The sequence below is a fragment of the Diadema setosum genome, chromosome 21 (assembly GCF_964275005.1).
Source record: "Diadema setosum chromosome 21, eeDiaSeto1, whole genome shotgun sequence".
NCBI classification, from domain to species: domain Eukaryota; kingdom Metazoa; phylum Echinodermata; class Echinoidea; order Diadematoida; family Diadematidae; genus Diadema; species Diadema setosum.
In genome coordinates this window covers 14,766,440-14,786,619 of record NC_092705.1, presented here as the reverse complement: position 1 = coordinate 14,786,619, position 20,180 = coordinate 14,766,440, and the positions used below count along the sequence as shown (strand labels likewise).

At 39.8% G+C, this 20,180-nt stretch overlaps 1 protein-coding gene across 1 annotated transcript in view; it reads right to left on the bottom strand.

Moving 5' to 3' along the window:
- Positions 1-458: 458 nt before the first annotated feature.
- The window catches only part of LOC140244344 (glypican-6-like), a 113,191-nt gene continuing 93,469 nt past the window's right edge, over positions 459-20,180 (bottom strand). The window contains exons 6-10 of the mRNA XM_072323987.1: positions 18,767-18,897; positions 8,377-8,793; positions 7,160-7,359; positions 5,992-6,167; positions 459-5,030 (exon numbers count right to left, since the gene is read on the bottom strand). Of these exons, the coding sequence (XP_072180088.1) occupies positions 4,810-5,030; positions 5,992-6,167; positions 7,160-7,359; positions 8,377-8,793; positions 18,767-18,897 (1,145 nt within the window). The 3' untranslated portion in view covers positions 459-4,809. The remainder of the gene's footprint in view (positions 5,031-5,991; positions 6,168-7,159; positions 7,360-8,376; positions 8,794-18,766; positions 18,898-20,180) is intronic.

Here is a 20,180-nt window from a genome sequence, read left to right as displayed (position 1 = left end):
GAGGTCATCTAATCCATTGTCCACTACGAGATTGACAAGCTTTGCTCAAAATGCATGGAGGAACAAGTCAGTGTTGAGAAAGATACATACAATGAAGCAGTCACACAATATGTGTCAGAGCTCGTAATCAACTAGAAAAATCAAGAGGGGAGTATGTATGTCATACAGAAGTTACATCATGACACTACAAAAGCAAGCACCAACAAAAGCCACTAAAATGTGATTTAGTTTACCTAGCAAAAACAATGATTTAGTAAAAATCATAACTCACAGTTACATGTCAGCTGTCACAATTTTTACTCTACCCCGTCATCATAATATCATCGACTAATTTGGCAATTTAAGTATTCACATATTGGTTCTCACTTTCATCTGCATAACTGCTACTACATTTTGTGGTGTGTGTGTGTGTGTGTGTGTATGTGTGTGTATGTGTGTGTGTGTTAGTGTTTTTAAATCATAGAATGCATAGTAAATGTGAGAAAATCAAAACTGTTGTGCTACTTGGCATGCCTTGTCATATTGACTTGTGCAAAAGTATCTCAAATACTGTAAAAGTGGAAATTTTCGCAGTGTTGAAAAATAAAAGCATGCTAATACTTTTGCTCGCCATATATTCCAGTAATTGATGTCTTCATTCTGCAAAAGTAAAAACTTGTGGGACTCTTCTTACGCAGCTCAGCGCAAAAAATTAGTCGCGCGAAAATATCCACTTCTACAGTACATTCAAGATTATCACTTGGTGCTGTTCTTCCCAGTTATCATGTCTACATTAAAGCTGGAGGAAGGGAGGTTTGGGGCATTGAGCCCTGTGTGTCATTACTTTGATTCTAAGTCCAATTCAAGAGCATCATGATCTGGTGCAGTTACAGGTGACAGACGTATACCACTTTATCTATTAAAACCTTCAAACTCGCATGTACTGAAGTTTGGGGTGCATTCTCTGATGGAAACACGTAGTTTTCCAACCTGTTATCAATCACCCTTTGATTTACTTTCTTGTTTTTACTTGAAACTTTTTATAGGATTCATGTCAAGATTCGAATCTATTCTTTGATAAGAAAATTCACAACAACCACACACTTCCGCTACATCGATACCAGACACATAGTGCCAAGGCTGCTCCGCAACATTTGCAACTCGAAGCCACACAGAGATAAAACAGCAGAAATCCTCCTCTTTGAATGATTGTCTGAAGGGATAGACTTGCGACAAGAACAAAACATGCGACACACCACTACCGTGGCAATGTTTGACCCGACTGTATCATACACCCTGTTAAATTGCATATACTACACGTCACTATCATACAGAAAACGGCATCTGGACTCTGGCATCAAAAAACAGCTCAATACAGATCAAATATATATATATCCACTAGTTACAGAGTATCAAAATACCTTTTAGTTTATCCACAGTCCAAAGCCATAAAAAAATGAAGGAAAAAAAAGAAGAAGTACATGACAGAAAACTGAAAATAATTCGGGAAGGTAAACCACAATTATGCCCATATGAGATACATTCAAGTTACTTGTTCTGTCGAGGTTTTACATTGAAGACTGGTGAATATCATGAATGCAGTCTTAGTCAACCTCTGCTAGGCTTTTTAGCTTCATTGTACATCCATGGTCTTTTTTAGTGCCTCACTACAACTCAATTGCTGAGGATTTACCCATGATTTGAGCCACATCCTCACATTTTAATTCACCCAAGAAGGGCAACTGTTCACTCACAATTGTAGCCTTGCTAACAGGCTGTCAACTGCTATTTTCCCCCCCACAACTGTACCTTGTCCCATTTGATGACTGTCTCACATTAAAGAAGACACTCTCTTTTGGAACACATCTAGCCTTGTGGTTTGTCAGACATACTCTGGGAACTGGTAGTCTTGACTCCAGACTGATGTACACGATCATTTAAAAGGCCTGCACGTATACAGGGGAAGCAGCTAACAGCCTGACAGGAAGGCTACCATGAATGCTGTTCGGAAGTCAACCTCTTATTTTGTTGTGCACACATAACTACTGCATACAAGGTACATACTGTAGCTCCGTCTTAATTCTCTTCAAATTAAAGCCAATGAGGTTAGTATTCATCACAGGGTCTGAGATAGCACAACTATCAATGACTGAACATTGACAACACACCCTACTTTTACAAAGCGTTAGTATGCAGCAGCTGATGTACAATCACGTCTAAAATGTCATATAAAAATTGGCACCAATTTTTAAATATATTCATCACTATGGAACTCTCACTAGTATTCACATACAAAGCGCACTGCCCATCATAATTCTTAAAATTCTTTGCCAGGAGTTATTGTTTCATCTCTCACACACACACACACTCTCCCTCTGTCAACTGAGTAAAAAAAAATTAATAAACAAATAAATTGGCAATGGCTAGGATTTTTGTCAATATTGAAGCAATCTTTAAAAAGACACAAATTTGTACAACTAGCTCTTAAAAAGACCTCTCCCGTATTCAGTACTTTCAGTCAGAGAAATAAAAATTTCCTGTGACATTTTCTATCGTACAAAGGGTTTTCACAGTAACATACAACAGAAAGCAAACTGAATATATTTATAAATACGAATATATGTCAGAAGAGGAAAAGTTAATAATACATTTTGACACTCTTGTGGGAAGAAATAAACCTTTTGTCTCCCCTAATACTTTTATACAACAAATATATACGATGCAGTGATTTTTTTTTTAAGCATTCTTTGTGAAGCAGGGCAGTAAACTAAACATCAAACTTACCCTACGAGGAAGGGTTAAAATCCAACTGAACAATTTTACATGAAAAGAGTAACAAATGCATATACAATCCCCCTTGTCTTCCATTCCGCAGACGAAACGGCCTTGATTCTTTTTAAGGAAGATGTCACATGGTCTACCGACAATGATTGAACATTTATACTTTCACAACGCTTGGCTCCTTGGTGTTCTTCAGCTAAGGACAAGGCTGAAACCAGTTTTTCTTGGTCCAAATGTTTGGCTTCATAGTACTTTTTTTTGTCTTCTTTTTTTTTTTCATATGTTCTCTTCAAGTGGCATTGTAAGACAAAAATAGTTGAAAGCATTTGAGAGTCAGAAATACCTCACACTATAAAAAAAGAATTATAACGATACAAAATAATGAATTCAAATCAGGAAGAGTAAAAAGCAGTAAGTGGGGTGAGGGAGGGGAGTGAGGGGAGGGACCACGCCCGATATTTTGCCCCTTTATTTGGAGATGATGAGGGATGAGCATTCGTTCATTGGGACATCGCTGTTCTTAATGCACTGCTGATCAGAAGACAAACCGTACTGGCCATATCATCACAATGTCAAGGTCTTGTTGTCACTGGTATCTTTGGCATTGCTCTTAAAGATATTCATCACTCTTTACAGTGCTGCCATCAAGAGACAGAGAGAACATGAATATAATTCACTTGATTACCTCAAGCAAAAGGTGATGATGATGTTGGGAAATGGCGCGATTTATGCACAATGTCAAAAAAACACAAAGCCTCTTGACAACTGTAAAATGGCTGTTCTGAGTACAACACTCCTCCTGAGAAAGAGACCAAGATATGGTGAGAACCAATGGTCAGACTTCCTATCAACCTTGTGGTCAGTTGTGATTATAACTATTGAACTAATAAACGAGATGGCATCCTTGAAGATTGCAGTCTCTTATTGAGCAAAGATGTAAATGTTAACTGAATTGCTATCATCTTCTTATAACATCTACAGTAACTTGGGGTATACACATCATAGACAAATATTTAGTGCCAAGAAATTGCCTCTCCTTGTCTGCAACTAGTTGCTTTTTCTTGGGTTTCGTAAAAATCCCTTGGTCAAAAAAAAAAAGAAATTGTTTGTCACAGCCTGAGTTTAATTGGTCATCAGGAAAACTCTCTCAAGGAATAAAAAGAAAGACTAATTTTGGTTTTAGATGTTTACAATTCTGCCTCTTGTGGACCAGCACAATAAAAATGATGTCACCGAACAACCTTTTTACATAAGTACCAACATGGATGTAAGTGTGTCGGAATAACTTAGGAAAAAAGAACAGCATGGTCATTCCAGTTTGTAGTCTCACATGCCTAGCTTGTTCAAACTTTACATGCACAGGTGTCATAGTGATGCATTTTTACTTCCACATGTTTCCAAAGCAATACCTGTGCTTCACATCCAGAAGTTCAGAGTAAATTGAAGATTACATGAAACAAAAAGTCAACTGTAGTTTTCTCTTCTCGCTAATATCAGTCTCTTTATCTGTGACTTGGAACCATTGAATTATCAGACGCCAAAAACGTACCTACTCATGGAGCAAGGATTTATTTACTCATAACTTTGATTTTGTGTGTCTCGACATGAATGAATGACTTGGCTTTTGCAATCCTCTGTTGATTTTCCCATACACATTGTAGGCAGGCGCAAGCTGTAAGCGGGAAGTCACAACTAATTTGTGAGAAGCAGTCATTGGTCTCTTCCAAATATTCTCACAGCCCTTCTGCACTTTCCTTCTTGAGGCGCTGAGATGTGGCCAAAATCTCACACAAACTCTGTTCAGCATTTCGTCGCATCGGCTTTTGTCATCCATCGACTTCTGCTCCGGGTCGACCAGCAAAACATCTCCAAATATATTCCCCAGACTCCGCCGCATCATCTTGTTTGAGTTGTGACCACCTGTTGCGAAGTCTCAGATGCGCCCGGTTCCTCCACACCCCCACCCCCTTCCAGGAAAGGGTTAAACAAAATATGAGAAGATAGAGAGACACAGAGAAAGTGGGAGAGGAGTTCTGTGACTTGAAGTCATCAACATCTGAGAAAGATGATGGCAGCCAGGGATAGGAGGGACAGGAGGATGGGGCTACAGACGTGAAGAGACGATGCGCCCCCGTCCGCCGGCAATCTCGTCGGACGGTAGAGAGGGTCTTCGAAGTTTGTGCTGTAGGGGAAGAGACCGGTGTCATCAGGGCCATCTGTACCATCCCCGGAGCCGCTCCCGCTACCTGATCCGCTGTAGTACCCCTCACCTGGACATCATGAAACATTGAGGAAGAAGGTGGCAGAGAGATGGAGGGGGACGGATTGGGGAAGAAAGAGTTGAATGAGAAAGATTAAACATTACTGAATATCATCAGGCTACAGACAAGATGCTACAGAAGCACTAGCCCAATTGTCCGGGGCAAGTGAAAATCAAAGTCAGGCACAAGTTTTTTGGGGACAATGAGTAAAAATGCTTGGCAAAAGTGGGCAAGCAAAATTTTGAAGCCACCTTTTTTCACTTTTCCCCCTTCAAACCCATGAAGTGAACCATACAGATGCTCAAAGATAATGGCTGTTCAGTGATGCAATGCACTTTAATTTCATTTTAGCAACTTTCGAACACTTACGTGAAGAAGCCCAATGCAACGCAACATCAACACCAACGATCAAACCAAGTTTGTTACTCCAATGTCTAAGTGTGAGAATCAAAGTGTGCTGCTTATTCAAATGGTTTCATTTCATTAAGCAATTGACTTACAAGTTATTTTCTATATTATTTTCTTATACTTTTTGGACTTTATTTTCAGGCAAGCAAAATCCTGTCCGTGTTCTGCAAGAATATAAAATCTGTTTGCAGCCAGGCAAGTTGTAAAAAAAAAAAGTTAAGTAGCACCCTGCTGCAGAGACAAGTTTCTTGAAAGGGAGAAATGAACAAATGTCTGGTGATTCAGAAATCATCATACATTTTCAGAATTTTCATTCTGTTTCTGAGCATCTGAATGCAATCAGTCTCTACACTGCATGGATAGGGGCAAATTTTGCTGTCTTTGCAGGCTTGTTAACTCACTTCAAATGAGCTGATGACATAACAAGCTAAGATGGGTCACATCTGGGGCTACTCTTTTTCGCCACATTTGGGGAGGGAGGGCTGTTCACTTGGTGCTACAAGAATACTCTGATCAAATATAAGAAAAGAATTTGAAATCAAGATTCAGCCCCGTTTCTCACCATTGTCAATCCACACGGCATCCTCCCCATTGTAGGCGCTCTGCAGCTGGTGCGTAATCATGCGGAGTGTGGTGATGACCGTTCGGACGCCGAAAACAGCCCGCGACGTCTCGATGTTGACCTCGGGGTTGTTGACCTGGCTGGAGATGCCATTGCCCACCAGATCATGCTCGTATCTAGGAGGAGGAGGGGGAGCATGGTTTACTTTCACTGGTCTGGTCAACACATAAGACATCACTTCTGGAGAACCTCTCTAGGAATGAGCAGGCAGTGATGCTGCCATGGCTGTACATTCATAAACACTTTCATAAAATGGGCACATGCACGCAAACCCACCAATGCCTGGACAAGCCAAGTTCAGATGTCCAGGAATTACTGCCTAATACCCACATTCCACTGAGATTTTCTCTCATCGGTAACTCATCGGAAGCTAAGTTTATCGCTTAAAGGCCATCCACCAAAGTGTATCGAATCACAGTCCGATGTATCCGACTAGTGTCGGTCGACTATCAGGTCAGTGTCAGACATAACAGGGGGTGATCCGATAAAGATCAAGCGCGACATGTCTGACACTCGCCTGGTGCTCAACCAAGTCAGATTCATCAGACTGCGATTTGATACACTTCAGTGAGTGGTCAGAAATAAAAAATCTTTGCTTCCGGTGAGTGACCAATGAGAATTAATTTCTGTGGGACATGGGTATTACCAAAAAAAAAAAGGATACTTTTTGTGCCAGGAAAAAAAAAAAAAATTTCCGCCTAGTAAATTCACTCTTCACACACCTCCAGAAGGCTGATTGATTCATTACATTGACATTGGCCAGAAATTACAACATTGAACACGACCAAATCTTCCTAACATTTCTTCGATTCACAAATCAGTGACTGTCTAAAATCCCTGCTGATCACAACTTCCAATTTCTTCTCCATCAAAAACTAAACTGTCTACAATCTTATTGTCGGCATTTATTCTCATTTTCTATTAGGAAAAAAAAAATCCTTTTGAATTCCTGAAATTCCTTCTGAATGCAGCACCATCCACATGAAATTCTCTTTTTGAAAAAGAAAAAGAAAAAAACAAAACAAAACAAAAAACAGAAGGTGGATTGCAGCCAGAAACAAAGACCGAGCACACCTGCTGTTGAAACTAAAATTCCTACTTAACACACCTTCCTACGGCTCTTCCGTTCCAGCAGTTCTCTTCCTCCGACACATCCGCAGCGATACCCTCGTCATCGCAGATCATGTAGGGCAGGACGGACCAGAAGGGACGGCTGTCCCGCAGACGCTTCAGGACATCCTTGATGAGTCGGTCCAGATTGGTGCCAGCAGCGTTCGGGGGTCGGCTATCCCTGTATGACTGGCCACCCTGCCGGATAGGAGAATTATAAGATATGGCATTCCCAAAAATAAGTTCATCCAAAGCACCAAAATGGACATTTTGGAAAGGGCCCTATATTTTATTAACAGGCTAGAGGTCATACATTATATTAGGCCAAAAGTGAGTGCTGCTCTAGGCTAGCTAGCAGGACAGTGGTGCAGGGGGGCAGCATGTATCAAAACCCGATACTTTCACTGTTTTCTTCTTTTTTGCTTGCTTCTACGGGGAGAATAATGTTTGTATTCCAAAAGCATACAAGTGACTACAGCATAAATACATAAGCATTACACATCATATGAAATTTTCACACACACAAAAAAAAAAAAAAATGGCTGAATTGCTTTTCTCCAGCAACAGTGCATATCAACAGACTTTAAATTAAAATTTCAGCATTGAAAGTACATTCTATTATACTGGCAAAAAGTTTATGTCTGCATGCAGTATGACGCGACTGACTCACTTGTGAGTTTATAAAGCCTCATCAACAACAGGTTTATGACAGGATATATATCGATAAGTAATACTTTTTGACATAAAAGCCAGGGTATAATGGAAGCTATCACTGAATACTACCAGCATGAAAATGCAGGCAAGCAACAGCATGAAAATATTTCACTTCCTATAACGCAAAGTGCAAGAATTACTAGTGGTTGCTTTTTTAAAACACTTTGTAAAATTGATGGGAAAAGAATCTTCATTTGCTTCATCTCTCTGAAAGATATTTTAGAGTGCTTTTTCACATCAGCCTTGATCGCATACAGTCATGCAAGATAAACATATTGATCCTCTTGATTTGCATAAACATTTCCCACCAAAGATCAATACATAATGTACATAAATCATCAATATTCTTGCTACAGGCATTTTCTTCAAATAGACATAACTAGATGTAATATAATTTACAAGTTCAAGACATCATAATGCTTTTTGATAATATATCTTTTTCAGGGTTTAAGTTGGTGGGGTGCAAACATTTCATCTAAGTTTTGAAATGTGTCTCCTTACCGAGCGGCGTCCGCCGTCTCCTCTTTGACCGGGGCGTCCTCGCCTGCCCTGGAGTCCCCTAAGCAACTCCTCCCTGGTGACATTGCTCAGTGCTTCATTGTCCTGTTCGAGCTCCCCAGTCATCAGCTCCTCTTCCTCCTCCTCTTCCTCTTCTTCAACCTCTGGTGGTGTGGTGATCGTTGCTCCGGTTTCAATCTCCTCCTCCTCTTCCTCCTCCTCCTCCTCTTCCTCCTCCATCTCACCTCCCTCTGCCACCTCCTGCTCCACTCCCAGATCCTCTGCATCTTCATCCTCCACTTCCGGTACCTTACTGGTGGGCACGCCCTCTACCACTGCTGGGGGCTGGGGTGGGGCTGACCCGCTATCTGCCTGCCTACGGAGTCTTGATGGTGAAGGGATTCCACATCCATTAAACACCTACAGACACGGATACATTTGCACAGAAAAGAAAAATGGAAGGAAATGAATTTTCTCTAGGCTTGTATGATAACAACCTCTCTACATTCCCAACAAAAATTACATCCCTCTTAGCCAGAAAACACAGAACCAATGGATATTTTACTTGCAGATTTAAGCCTGTAATTTGTCCCCAATAGTACCATACGGCAGACATATAATTTGGTACTTGCAAACAAAACAGAAAGACGAAAATACAGACATACATTTGGGAGACATTGATTATTTTCTCATTTTCCAAAAAAAAAAGAAAATGGTTCATATGACTCTTGACTGAACAAGGATGATCCATCAAATTATTAAAAGTTGTCACATATTGCATCCATCTCTGCTTTCAGACACTCTTAAGTGGGAAAGCTAAGAACCCATCAATTTTTAAGTTGAGTGAAGAATGTACATCAAATTCTGGGGGGGGGGGGTTTAGCGTCTTATGTTGTGCGTTTAGATACCAACTGCCATCAGCATCACATGGTGACGTTCAGGGCATTCAGACGCAAAAAAAAAAAAAAAAAAAATTATACTAGAACAGTATAGCTTTACCAAAATGGTATAGCTACAGTGTATATGATGAATTTATAGGTGTGAACGCTAACGAAATAACGTATAACGAAATGATGTATAGCGAAACGACAGTCAGAGCATCGTCAGAGCAACTAGAACTCGATAACGAATCAGCATTCCATCGTGTCCATTGTGTGTCTGAACGTATGGCAACCATAGAATGGTATAACTGGGGGGGGGGGGGGGGCTTAATGGGAGTGAGAACGGAAGGTGACTTTGTACTGTCACTCATGACCATAACAACATGCGCAGTGAGAAACTGCACATCTATACGACGTTTTTCAGGAATGGTCAAAATTAGCGTCTGAATGGTCTGTCGACTATACGATTCATGATTCTTTATACGTTGTTTCTTTATCGAGCTTTGGTATAAACTCGCTTGCGTCTGAACAGGGGGATTGAGGTATATGCATGCATATTTGTTTGGCAAATTGCCAATTTCAGACATAATGGTCTGTTTCAAATCTAAGGTCATGTCCTTCCCCGAACTACTCCACACCACATCCCCCCCCCCCCCTTCTTCTTCTCATGGCACATAGCTATCAATGTTGAAGAATATGTCAGAAATCTCTTTCTGCAAGGAAGTAATGTGTGACCAATTAACCAGGTGAAGGATCGAAGAATCTGAGCCTCAGCAAGCATCATATTGCCTTGACTTCTGAACTCGATGCTTCCCAGAAAATGTCATTAAGTTGGTGTTGTTTAACATGTCACGCCCTCATCCAAGGAATCTGATTCAATTTCTTTTTGTGTCAATTCAATTTGGGCATTTTTCACTGCATTATTCACTCTCTTCTGGAATTCACTCCAAAGTTTGCAATGCACCATCTTAGGGCTGCTAGAATTTGACACTGCTGCTCGTATGTCACACAAAGTTCCCATCACAACATTCTCTTCATATCATTCTCTTACTTCCTTCTTATACAGACTGAAACTTGGGAAGCTACAGGCCGTTTGCATGCAGGCATGGAAGGAAACCTAATAAATTGATCCACATTATTGAATTTGATAGACACGGTGGCAAACACAACTGAAAGAGGGTCTCGTAATGTGGCAATGGCTGCAATAACTCGGCAACAGGTGGGCCCCAAATTATGTGATTGATTTGCAGACAGGTGCATTTCTAATGGGGGGAACACTCATGGACCTCTCCTGGGGGGCAGGCCAGGGTAAGCGGGTCGCGGGTCCATGCCTCTTTCCCAACGAACTCTCGCGGAGAATGCCACTGTCGCAAGACCTCCAATTCTACAACCTCGGTAATATCCACTGCATCCCCTATCTTCAACCACCGAAGCAGAGCAGGTGAATACACTTTCAAAGTCGGCACCTGATTGAGTCGCTCGGAATGAAGCCTACCAGTTCAGCCCCCCATGGCCGGGCTGCGGCTTCTGGGGAAATAAATAATGCATCTTCATCCCTCCCTCCCTCTCTTTTTTTTTTCTCTCTCTCTCTCTTTCCCTCTATAGATCTATCTATCTAATACATCATGATCGTTCACGGTGATAGCATATACGTGACTCATATGTTCACATTTTTGTCCATAATAATGCATGAACTCATGCTACTTCAAGCGACAAGCATGTCATCATCAATGGCGTACCAAAAGCTTGTATCAAAAATCTTTGGTGAAAATCACTTTTCAGGATTAATCAGCAGATAATCAGTCCCGTAATGTCCAGCCCAAATCCTAGCTGTCTTACCCCCAAAACAAAGCCACTACTAGGTGTGTCAAAGAAAAGGTGATCCCATTTAATACAGAGTTTTGGCGGCTATGTCTTTGTTCTTTGGGGTTTTCTTGCCCTCCAAAACATGACATATTTGAGAAAGGCCTACAAGGTTTTCACCCCAAGAGCTACTGTAAACATGGAAATATTAATAGTTCATTGATTTTCATATCAAACTCATGAAAATATCTTCGCAGTTGTCTCTGAAAATTTTGTTGAATCGTGTTCAATCACGAGAAATCAAGAACCCGCGAATCTGTTTTTGAGTCAGGCAGCGCAAAAAGTGAATCTTGCGAAAATATCGAAGTTTACAGTAGGGCCTATATGCTAATTTAATTTTCTGCTAGTTACTCCATCAGCACTACCGGCATTTTTGTGTGCAAAATGTCAATGGCATATCAACCCTTTGCATGCTTTGAGTGACAGTTGGCACAGAAAACCCTTGTCCAATATTCCTGGCACAGGGTTAAAGGGATAGTAATGAGAGGTTAACAGATGTGCTACTGGAAAAATAACGACAACTTATTGCAATGATGTGTACCAGTACTACTTTTCCATAATGGGAGAGAGCAACACAGGTTTTGAGTAGAGGAAAACTCATTCTGATTCTGAAGGTAGCATCTCTAGCAGGAGCACTTTCAGCTGTCTCCAAGTGTAGCGGCTGACAGCGGCCCAAGAACACATACCTCATCCACCTGCTTCAAGTCATGACCATGCATAAAAACTACCACAGTATCCAACCTCGGGCTTGCAAGCATGGCATATAACAACATAATGCTGCTTGAAGAGCTTCCTTCAGCATCAAATCAGGCTAGGCAGTGAGGTGCTCATGAAATAACAATCAAGGTTAAAGCCAAAGATTTGATCATTGGCATGATGATTGAGCTCCGGGGAAGAAGTTTGTGAGGAACCCACAGTCGAGCAAGAGATGAGCAATCTCTATTCATGTTCTGATTAACCCGTTGAGGACAGGCTGATTTTGCTATACACAATTCCCATAGACTCCTGCCTGGGTGTACTCGGGACTAGTCTTCAACGGGTTAAGTGGTTACTTGGCTTGCACATTTTGTATATCAGGAAATATATACTTGAAAAACAACAGCACTCAAGTTGCATTGGATATGTTCTACAAAATTACGTGCTTCTGAGCTTTCTTGGGTAACTTTTCCAAAGCATGCAACAGATATTCTCTTTCATCACAAAATATGACCAGGTAGGACCCTATAGTTTAAGTGAGTGTTATGATTGAATCATGAATTCAATGTTGGGGATTTTCATCACAACAGCTTTTCATCCAAACTCTAGTAGACCTTTTATTATTATTATCTTTTTTTTTTCTTTTTTTTTTTTTACTTCAGATCCTCGTGATTCTCTTCTCAATCCTAATATCATATCTCATTAAATGGACAGCTTTTATTTGCCTTCTTATTACATAGCCTTCTGACTCATGCCCTCCATTAATCAACGATCTCCTGTAGTGACAAGAGAAAAGACACAATTGGCTCTGGAGTTAGTCACCGTTTCCAAGACAACCACCAATATTTGTTCTATTATTCTTTTCTGGCGGACAGTTGATGCCAAAACGGGCGATGCGATCCACTGGACAGGTTCGGATGTAGCGACAGAGGTCTGGCAGGTATATCAAGTCATAATAAAACACTGTCCAGTCTGATACAAATTGTGTCCTAATATCTGGCAGATACCATTTAATGATTGGGGGGGGGGGGGTGAGGGGGACAGGCTTGTATGGGTGAAGGGTGGTCGGGAGAACTCTTTTGTCTCTTCGGTAATGTTATACTCCCACTGCCCCTCCCCTCCTCCTCCCCATCCATCCCCCCCCCCCAAAAAAAAAAAAAAAAAAAGGAGGGGGGATTTAACGACTGCCATCAATTAACCTATTGACTCTTAGATTTTTATGTCACTGTGATCTTGACATGACAAATGAAAACTGGACTGTATCAATCAATCAAGGAATGAGTCAGTCACTGTGAAGTCATTTGTGCATGACTAAGTGATAGTCTCTACCCATCTATGACATGAATACAAGTCTAAACATTTATGTGACTGCCTATTGGAAGATAACTTCTCCTCCACTCTCTCCGTATCCCCCCCCCCCCCCTTCCAAAAAGTTGTGACATAATAAGAATGAATAATAATATCAATTTATAGAGTGCAAAACCAATGTACATAATTATAGTATTCTGTACAGAAAAGCTTCTGATATACATAATGATTATGGATAACGACATGGATTGATATATTCTTTCATGTGACTGTGGTTTAGTTGGATGTTCATTCCTGTCTATTTTTCTATAATTTGTCTAAAAAACTCATCTTAATCAAAAAATTAGCTATTTGTTACAAAACCTGCATCACTTCTTCATTTTTGAAGGAAAAACCGTACATTTTCTTCATTTTCTTGTTAAATCTTATAAGTTAATCACCATAAAACAAAATATTCATAGTTTGTCAGAGCAATCATTATTATCTACATGAACACTGTCTTGCATTTCGGGCCTACCTGATATGACCGAGTGCCACATTTAAAGACCTTTACACATCAAACCTATAAAATGTCAATACATTTTGCAACTTAAAACACTCTCTTACAAAGAAGAATGAACTCAAGGCCATAAATCTAATACGAATATCTGGCCGCCATGTCATGAAATATACTGGAACTCTTTTTGTTTGGCCTACAAAGTGTATATGCCAGAGAGTTTAGTTTGTATTATGTGACATCTATGGGTCACTGATGGTAAATTTGTGAGAATCTTTGCAGAACTATCCAGTAGTCTGATATGGGTCATTGTCAAAAGGTAAAAAAGAGCCTATAAATTAAAAACCACTGCACACAGCATTCATTCCCTTGGGAATATGACAAGGTAGTTCCACCGCAAACAGGGAATACTTGAAATTATAACCCATATTCCCAACCATCAGTATGGATACAAATAATACCAACGGGTCAAGAGGAAAACAGAATGTGAGAAAAAGGAGGAAAGCAATATAGAACACTACACTCAAAATTTTTCTCTCTTTTTCCCCTCTTTCTCTTCATAGTGGGCCTATTTTTGGTGTGATTGTCTGTAGAGCCTAGTGTTCCAAAATCCTTTCCTTCAATACACTGCAGCAGAGGAGGAAGAAAGGAGAACGGGGAAATGAATAAGCAAAGGGAAGCATGGGATGAAAAAGGGAGAAATTTGTAATTCAAGAAGTCTGTTCTTATACAAACTTCCCACCAGATATAAAGAAATCCTGAACAATGCGGGGGAGCAACATGGGAAGGGAAGAGGGAGGAGAGGGGTGGTGAGAATTAGGGTGTTGGACAAGTGTATGACACTACAGTACACCAAAGGAGATCCGTGAACACATCTTATTACACCCTTGATATCAATCTGGATAGTGTATAACAGTGTAATGACAAAGCATCTTATTACACCCTTGATATCAATCTGGATAGTGTATATCAGTGTAATGACAAAGCATCTTATTACACCCTTGATATCAATCTGGATAGTGTATATCAGTGTAATGACAAAGCTTCAAGCACCATGTGGTTCATTAACTTTAATGGACCTCTTCTAACAGATGTTGGGCCTGAAAAGGATAATTTTGCAATTGAAACTTTTTAATGAAATAATGAAATTTCATTTCTTCACCAAAGAGTGCCATTAACTTAGAATCATGTATTCCTTTGGTTTTTTTCTTTCTTCAAAGAAATCTAAAAGTCTGCTTTCAACTTCCTTGCAGGAATTACGCTAACTCAGGAAAATTGAAAGCTGTCTGGAACTTGTATTTACCCTCAGTGATATAGCTGAAAGAGCATCTTTCGTGGAGTTGGGGTAAAAGGGAATAGGTATGACTACATAAGAAAGTAACATTTTTCCAAGATACTATAAAACCTAAATGTCAAGTTGCCTATGGCAACAAACTTCATTATGAAATAATATATACCTTCTAACCATACGCAACAGTCATATGGTCAATTGTTCTATATATCAGGCCAATGCGAGAATTGCCTAAGAAGTGCCCTGCAGTAAATTGGAACTTTGACTTCGTACTCCAGGAGTTTGGGCTGACATTTGTGATGGGGGGGGGGGGGGGGGGAGCCTATGACCTTCTTGAATGAAGGTTAAGTCTCTGTCTGTACTAGCAGTCATGTGATACCACGGTAGAGGGTGGTTGGAATCGGATCCAGGAACCAGATTTCTCCCAAGACAGAAAGAAGGGGGCTGAGGGGAGGGGTTTTTTTCTCTCCCCGAACAGACTTGTACCAACAACCCTTGGGTATTATCAACACAGGCAAGAATTCATGTGGGGCTATAGAGCAAGGAGAAGGGGGAAAAACTTGGGATGAAAGAAAACAAAATCTTTGTGAGGGGGAAAAACAGGCCAAGAAAAGAATAGAAGGAATAACAGAAAACATTTAGGCATTCATTACAGGACAGAAGAAAGAGAGTTTGAGTATGGCCGTAAGGAGTGCGTGTCTATAGCACCTGCAGGTCTATATCACAGAAACTCCCATCCCTGTACCTTTGGTTATTACCTTGAACCTCTGGTTTTGTTGTACCCATCAATATACTTCCAAGAAGTGCAGACCAACTGGAAAGAAATATTAATGACTTAAAAAATGAAATTGTGATCATGTCATTTTTTTTTTCAATCAGCTTCCATCTCATCCAGCACATAGATGGACAAAACTATCCTGACTAGGAATCAAATAACAGAAAATTCAGAGAACAAAATGAATCTTAAGTTTTGCTGAATTCACTGATATCAAATCTTTGGTAGATGAAAAGATAACACATCAAATTGCACTGTTTCATCACGACAGTTTCTCGACATCAGAAATCACCATCAACAGAGCAGAGAGATTAATCTATGAACCAACCATTGCAACAAAAAGAATGTGGAAAAAAGCAGGACCATCATATTCGTGGTGTTCATGTCTATTTCTATCAAATTGGACACAAGTATCTCTACATCTAGACAATGGATCTGGAAATCAAACTGGAATCGTTCAGACATGTGTTCAACTCGCTGCTCAACTCGCTGCTCAGCACTGAAGTTCACCTGACCAAAAGTCCTCTCAAACGTCAGACTTCTTGGGGCGGATGGATCCAGACGGTAATGATAAACATATGAAATCGATTGTTTGTTTTATCAGTCTAGACCTATCATGCTGCCCGTTTCCTGTTATTTCAAGGCACTGACCTCAATGTCTCAATTGTACCACTTGACCTTAAAGGAAGTATGAGCTATTTCTTTCTCCCTTAGCATCAACAGAGTATCAAAATGGACATGCTGTGGATTAGAATAATGAGTCACCTGTTAAAATGTGTCCTGCCTATATTTGCAGGTGAATCAAAGTAAAAAATTGGTCTCAGTTTTGACTCATGCAAAAACGGATATTATGATAATTATTCTTCTCTCATACCAAATGAATGAATGAGTACTCAATTGACTAAGTGGTCACTTAACCCGTGATGACAACTGACAAAAAAAAATGACAACCTTGGTGAACTTTACAGTCAGTAGCTCACGTTGACTAGGTTATATGACATAATGTGTCATAAATCAGCCATCTGCATAATATTTTGAGAAGCACAAAACATTTCAGAATTCATAAAAAACCAGCTAAGAGGATCAGAGAGAGCTGCAAGCTAGTTAACCTTTAAATATCCAAAAGAAGTTGAAAATCTAAGTGGTATCCTTGCAGGCATTTAGGGTTTTTCTTTTGGACCGCAAGCACTTGAAATGTATGATTTATGAGCTTTGGATTTGATCCAAAACTATATATGATAAGATATAACAAAAAAAAAGAAAAAAACAACAACAACAAAGTCCTCCTCATTCCAATATGTGTGAGAAAATAATGCCCAGACCTTCCACGATTGGGCTGCTGACCTACCATTCTATATACAGAATAGGCCCACTTGAATGTGGCATAGATTTATCTAGTATTGGTCATTACAGTCCTCTTCAAAAACACTTCAAACCTCACAAGGAGTTGATTAAAACTTCATTCACATGACACTGCTAATGAGAGATCACAATTAGAGGGGCACAGATTATTATTAAAGAATTTCCGCAATCATGCTTGCGGATAAGCTGGCTTTAATTTGATGTCCAGCAGAGATAACGAGAAACTCCAGTGATGAGTCGGCAAAGGCACACACCACATGTAGAAACGGATGTTGCCCTCTCTCACTGACAGGTGCGACGGAGTACAATGACGAATGCTGAGAGCAGAGGACAAACTGGGACTTTGCAGGGTAAGAACTGTTTGGACCATGTGACAGCAAAGCCCTTTGCCGTGATGTGCCCCATGTGTGGATTTTAATAACGCCGATAACATGCGCTCCGGCTAATTAGTCTGGTATTAATCGCTATAATCTCTTGCCCACCTGCCCGTGAGATCCCCCTATCTTTCCTCCAAACCGCCCCTACGTCGAAAGCGCCGGAGGGGCGACTTTTCCCCAGAAGCAGACGCATATGGCGTCTAATCCCTTGAGATTACGCAAAGTACAGTCAAGCCACGATGGGAAGACATTAATTCTCTTGGCGGAAAAATATTCTCCAAGAAAGTTTAGAAGGAGAGCAGAGAAGAAAAAAAGATATGACAGATCAATGCAACTGTAAGCAAAAACCGATGAACTTGAAAATCTATTTGATGGTTAGCAAGTTTTTCTTCATGGCTCTGGAATATATGAAAAATATGCAGGTCTTCCTGTCTAATTCTGCTACTAAAGACTTTCACCATTCTCCTAGTGTAATACTGTATACTGTTCATATCTTTTTTTCTGGTTTTAATTTTTTTGTTCTCATGAAACTTTTTATTGATCAAACAATTGACATGTCCATCAGAACAACATTAATCAACTTATGCTCATATTTTACAAGATTATTCTTTCAGCAAATTGTGATCATATTTAATGCACTGTTATGAGTGCCACTATTTGTGAAAAAGACCCATAGGGACAGAATGAGCAACAAGTATTAAAACTGTTTGGGAAGCACAGTTAGCTGCTCTCCAGCTAGGAGATGATGTAGAAGTACATTTCTTTCATTCATTCATTCATTCATTCATTCATTCATTCATTCATTCATTCATTCAATCATTCATTCATTCATTCATTCATGATTACCATTTCTAACAGAAGCATATAATTATTTTACAGAAATTGAATACATAAATTACATCACAATGCATAATAGAAGCTTATTCAAAAACATATTTGTTGAATAGAGGGTGATATCTTGGCATGTTGGTGGTTTCACAGATATCAGTCGACTCAAAAGAGTTGACAAAAATAAACCTTTGCAAGATTATATGACATTCTTTTCTGTCATACCTATTCAAAATGAAATTCTGATGTCCGGAACAACTACAAAAAAAAAAAAAAAAAAAAAAAATCTGACTCATCATCGTAAATGCACACCTTTTAGACAATTCATGAAAACGGTAGTTTCCTGATTATGTCATAAAGAACTTCCCATGATCTTACTTCAGGAGCTTCATTTGAACAAATAAGCAATAAGGGGAAAAAGAGTCCTTATCCCGGAAAGCAAGGCTAGCGAGAGAGTCTGAGTTTCTTGGAGGAACCTAAAGCAATGATTGATCCTCCCTTCGAAAGAGTTCTCACCTTGGTTGATATCGACACGCCGTTGTTTTGCATATTCATGATCGCCGTGGAGATCTCGATGTCCAGCGTCTTCAGGAACGTCTCGATGTTGAGGATGCCTTCCATGCGGGTGCCGAGCATCGTCATGGCGTCTGGGAGGACGAATGGAGACGGAGAAACAGGAGGAGATATCGTGAGATTCCACCATCACACAGTCTCATGGGGTGCTAACGGTAACTTCTACCACACCATGTCTCTTCCGATCACCACCAAAAGAGGCAATGAAAAGCTTTTTGCATCTTTTCTGCTGTCTTTTCTTTCTTTAAACACTTATACCATCATTTTTGTTCCTGCAAATGTAAGTTGTTTTGAATAGAAATTACTTTATCACCTTTCTAGCCTGGACTAGTCTTTGTAATAAAGAAATGGGAAAAATATGACAAATCAATTTTGTCATTTACAATGTGATCCAAATCAAAGTCACCAAACATTCCCCCCTGAAATCAACAAATATTGAAAAATATTTGTTTAAATAATTGTAGTTGATTTTGTTTATGTTTGTATTTGTTTTGTTCTTCATACTTGAGATAAACAACATTTCATAGGGTAGCACATCACATAAGGAAATACATTTTAGTTGCTCAGTAAGGCAGCTTCCTCATCATACAGAATGACTGGGCTACACCATCCAGATAAAGCTGGTCTGTTGTAACTGTTTGTGTCTGTACTATACCTTTAAAGTACTTTGTAGGCATGGAAAGTTCACAGGATATTTAATTTCAGGGCTACATGGAATACAGGAAAGTCAAAACAGCAGCACAAATTGCCAGAATGGTATCCCCCCTCCCCCCCCCCCCCCATGCATACCTATAACCAATAACAATGGGGGAAGGAGATCTTGCTGTTCCTCAAAATTAAAAAAGCGCCCTCTCTTGGTCAACGCTCCTGAGATGTTTGTGTGAAGTTCAATTCACACTTATGTTTTCAGCAGTCCTGTGCATTAAGACAACTACATGTACCTTAATTGACAGAAACCATCACAGAAGCAATGTCATAAACTTGGATTTGCTCGGAAAATACATCTAATCTTGGGTAGTTATAATCTGATGGACATTTTTATGATTAAGCATAACACACACGAAGTATATAAAATTATTATAAGCCTTGCAATCTACTCTGCATACCCAATGCTTTTATATTATTCATGGTGGAGCTACCAACACTGAAAATGTGTACACTGCGGTGTTTCTTTGGCCTTTATTGATGGGACTTTTTGCTGAAACCTTCAAAGGAAAGTAGACAAAGTACAACGCTGCCCATTCCGGGACCAGAAACCTGCTTTGTGTTTGCCATGAATAGGCATCATAATTCAGCCTTCTAATGCTAATAATAATAAATCACACCAAATACTGTTAATGCACAAACACTGAAATAT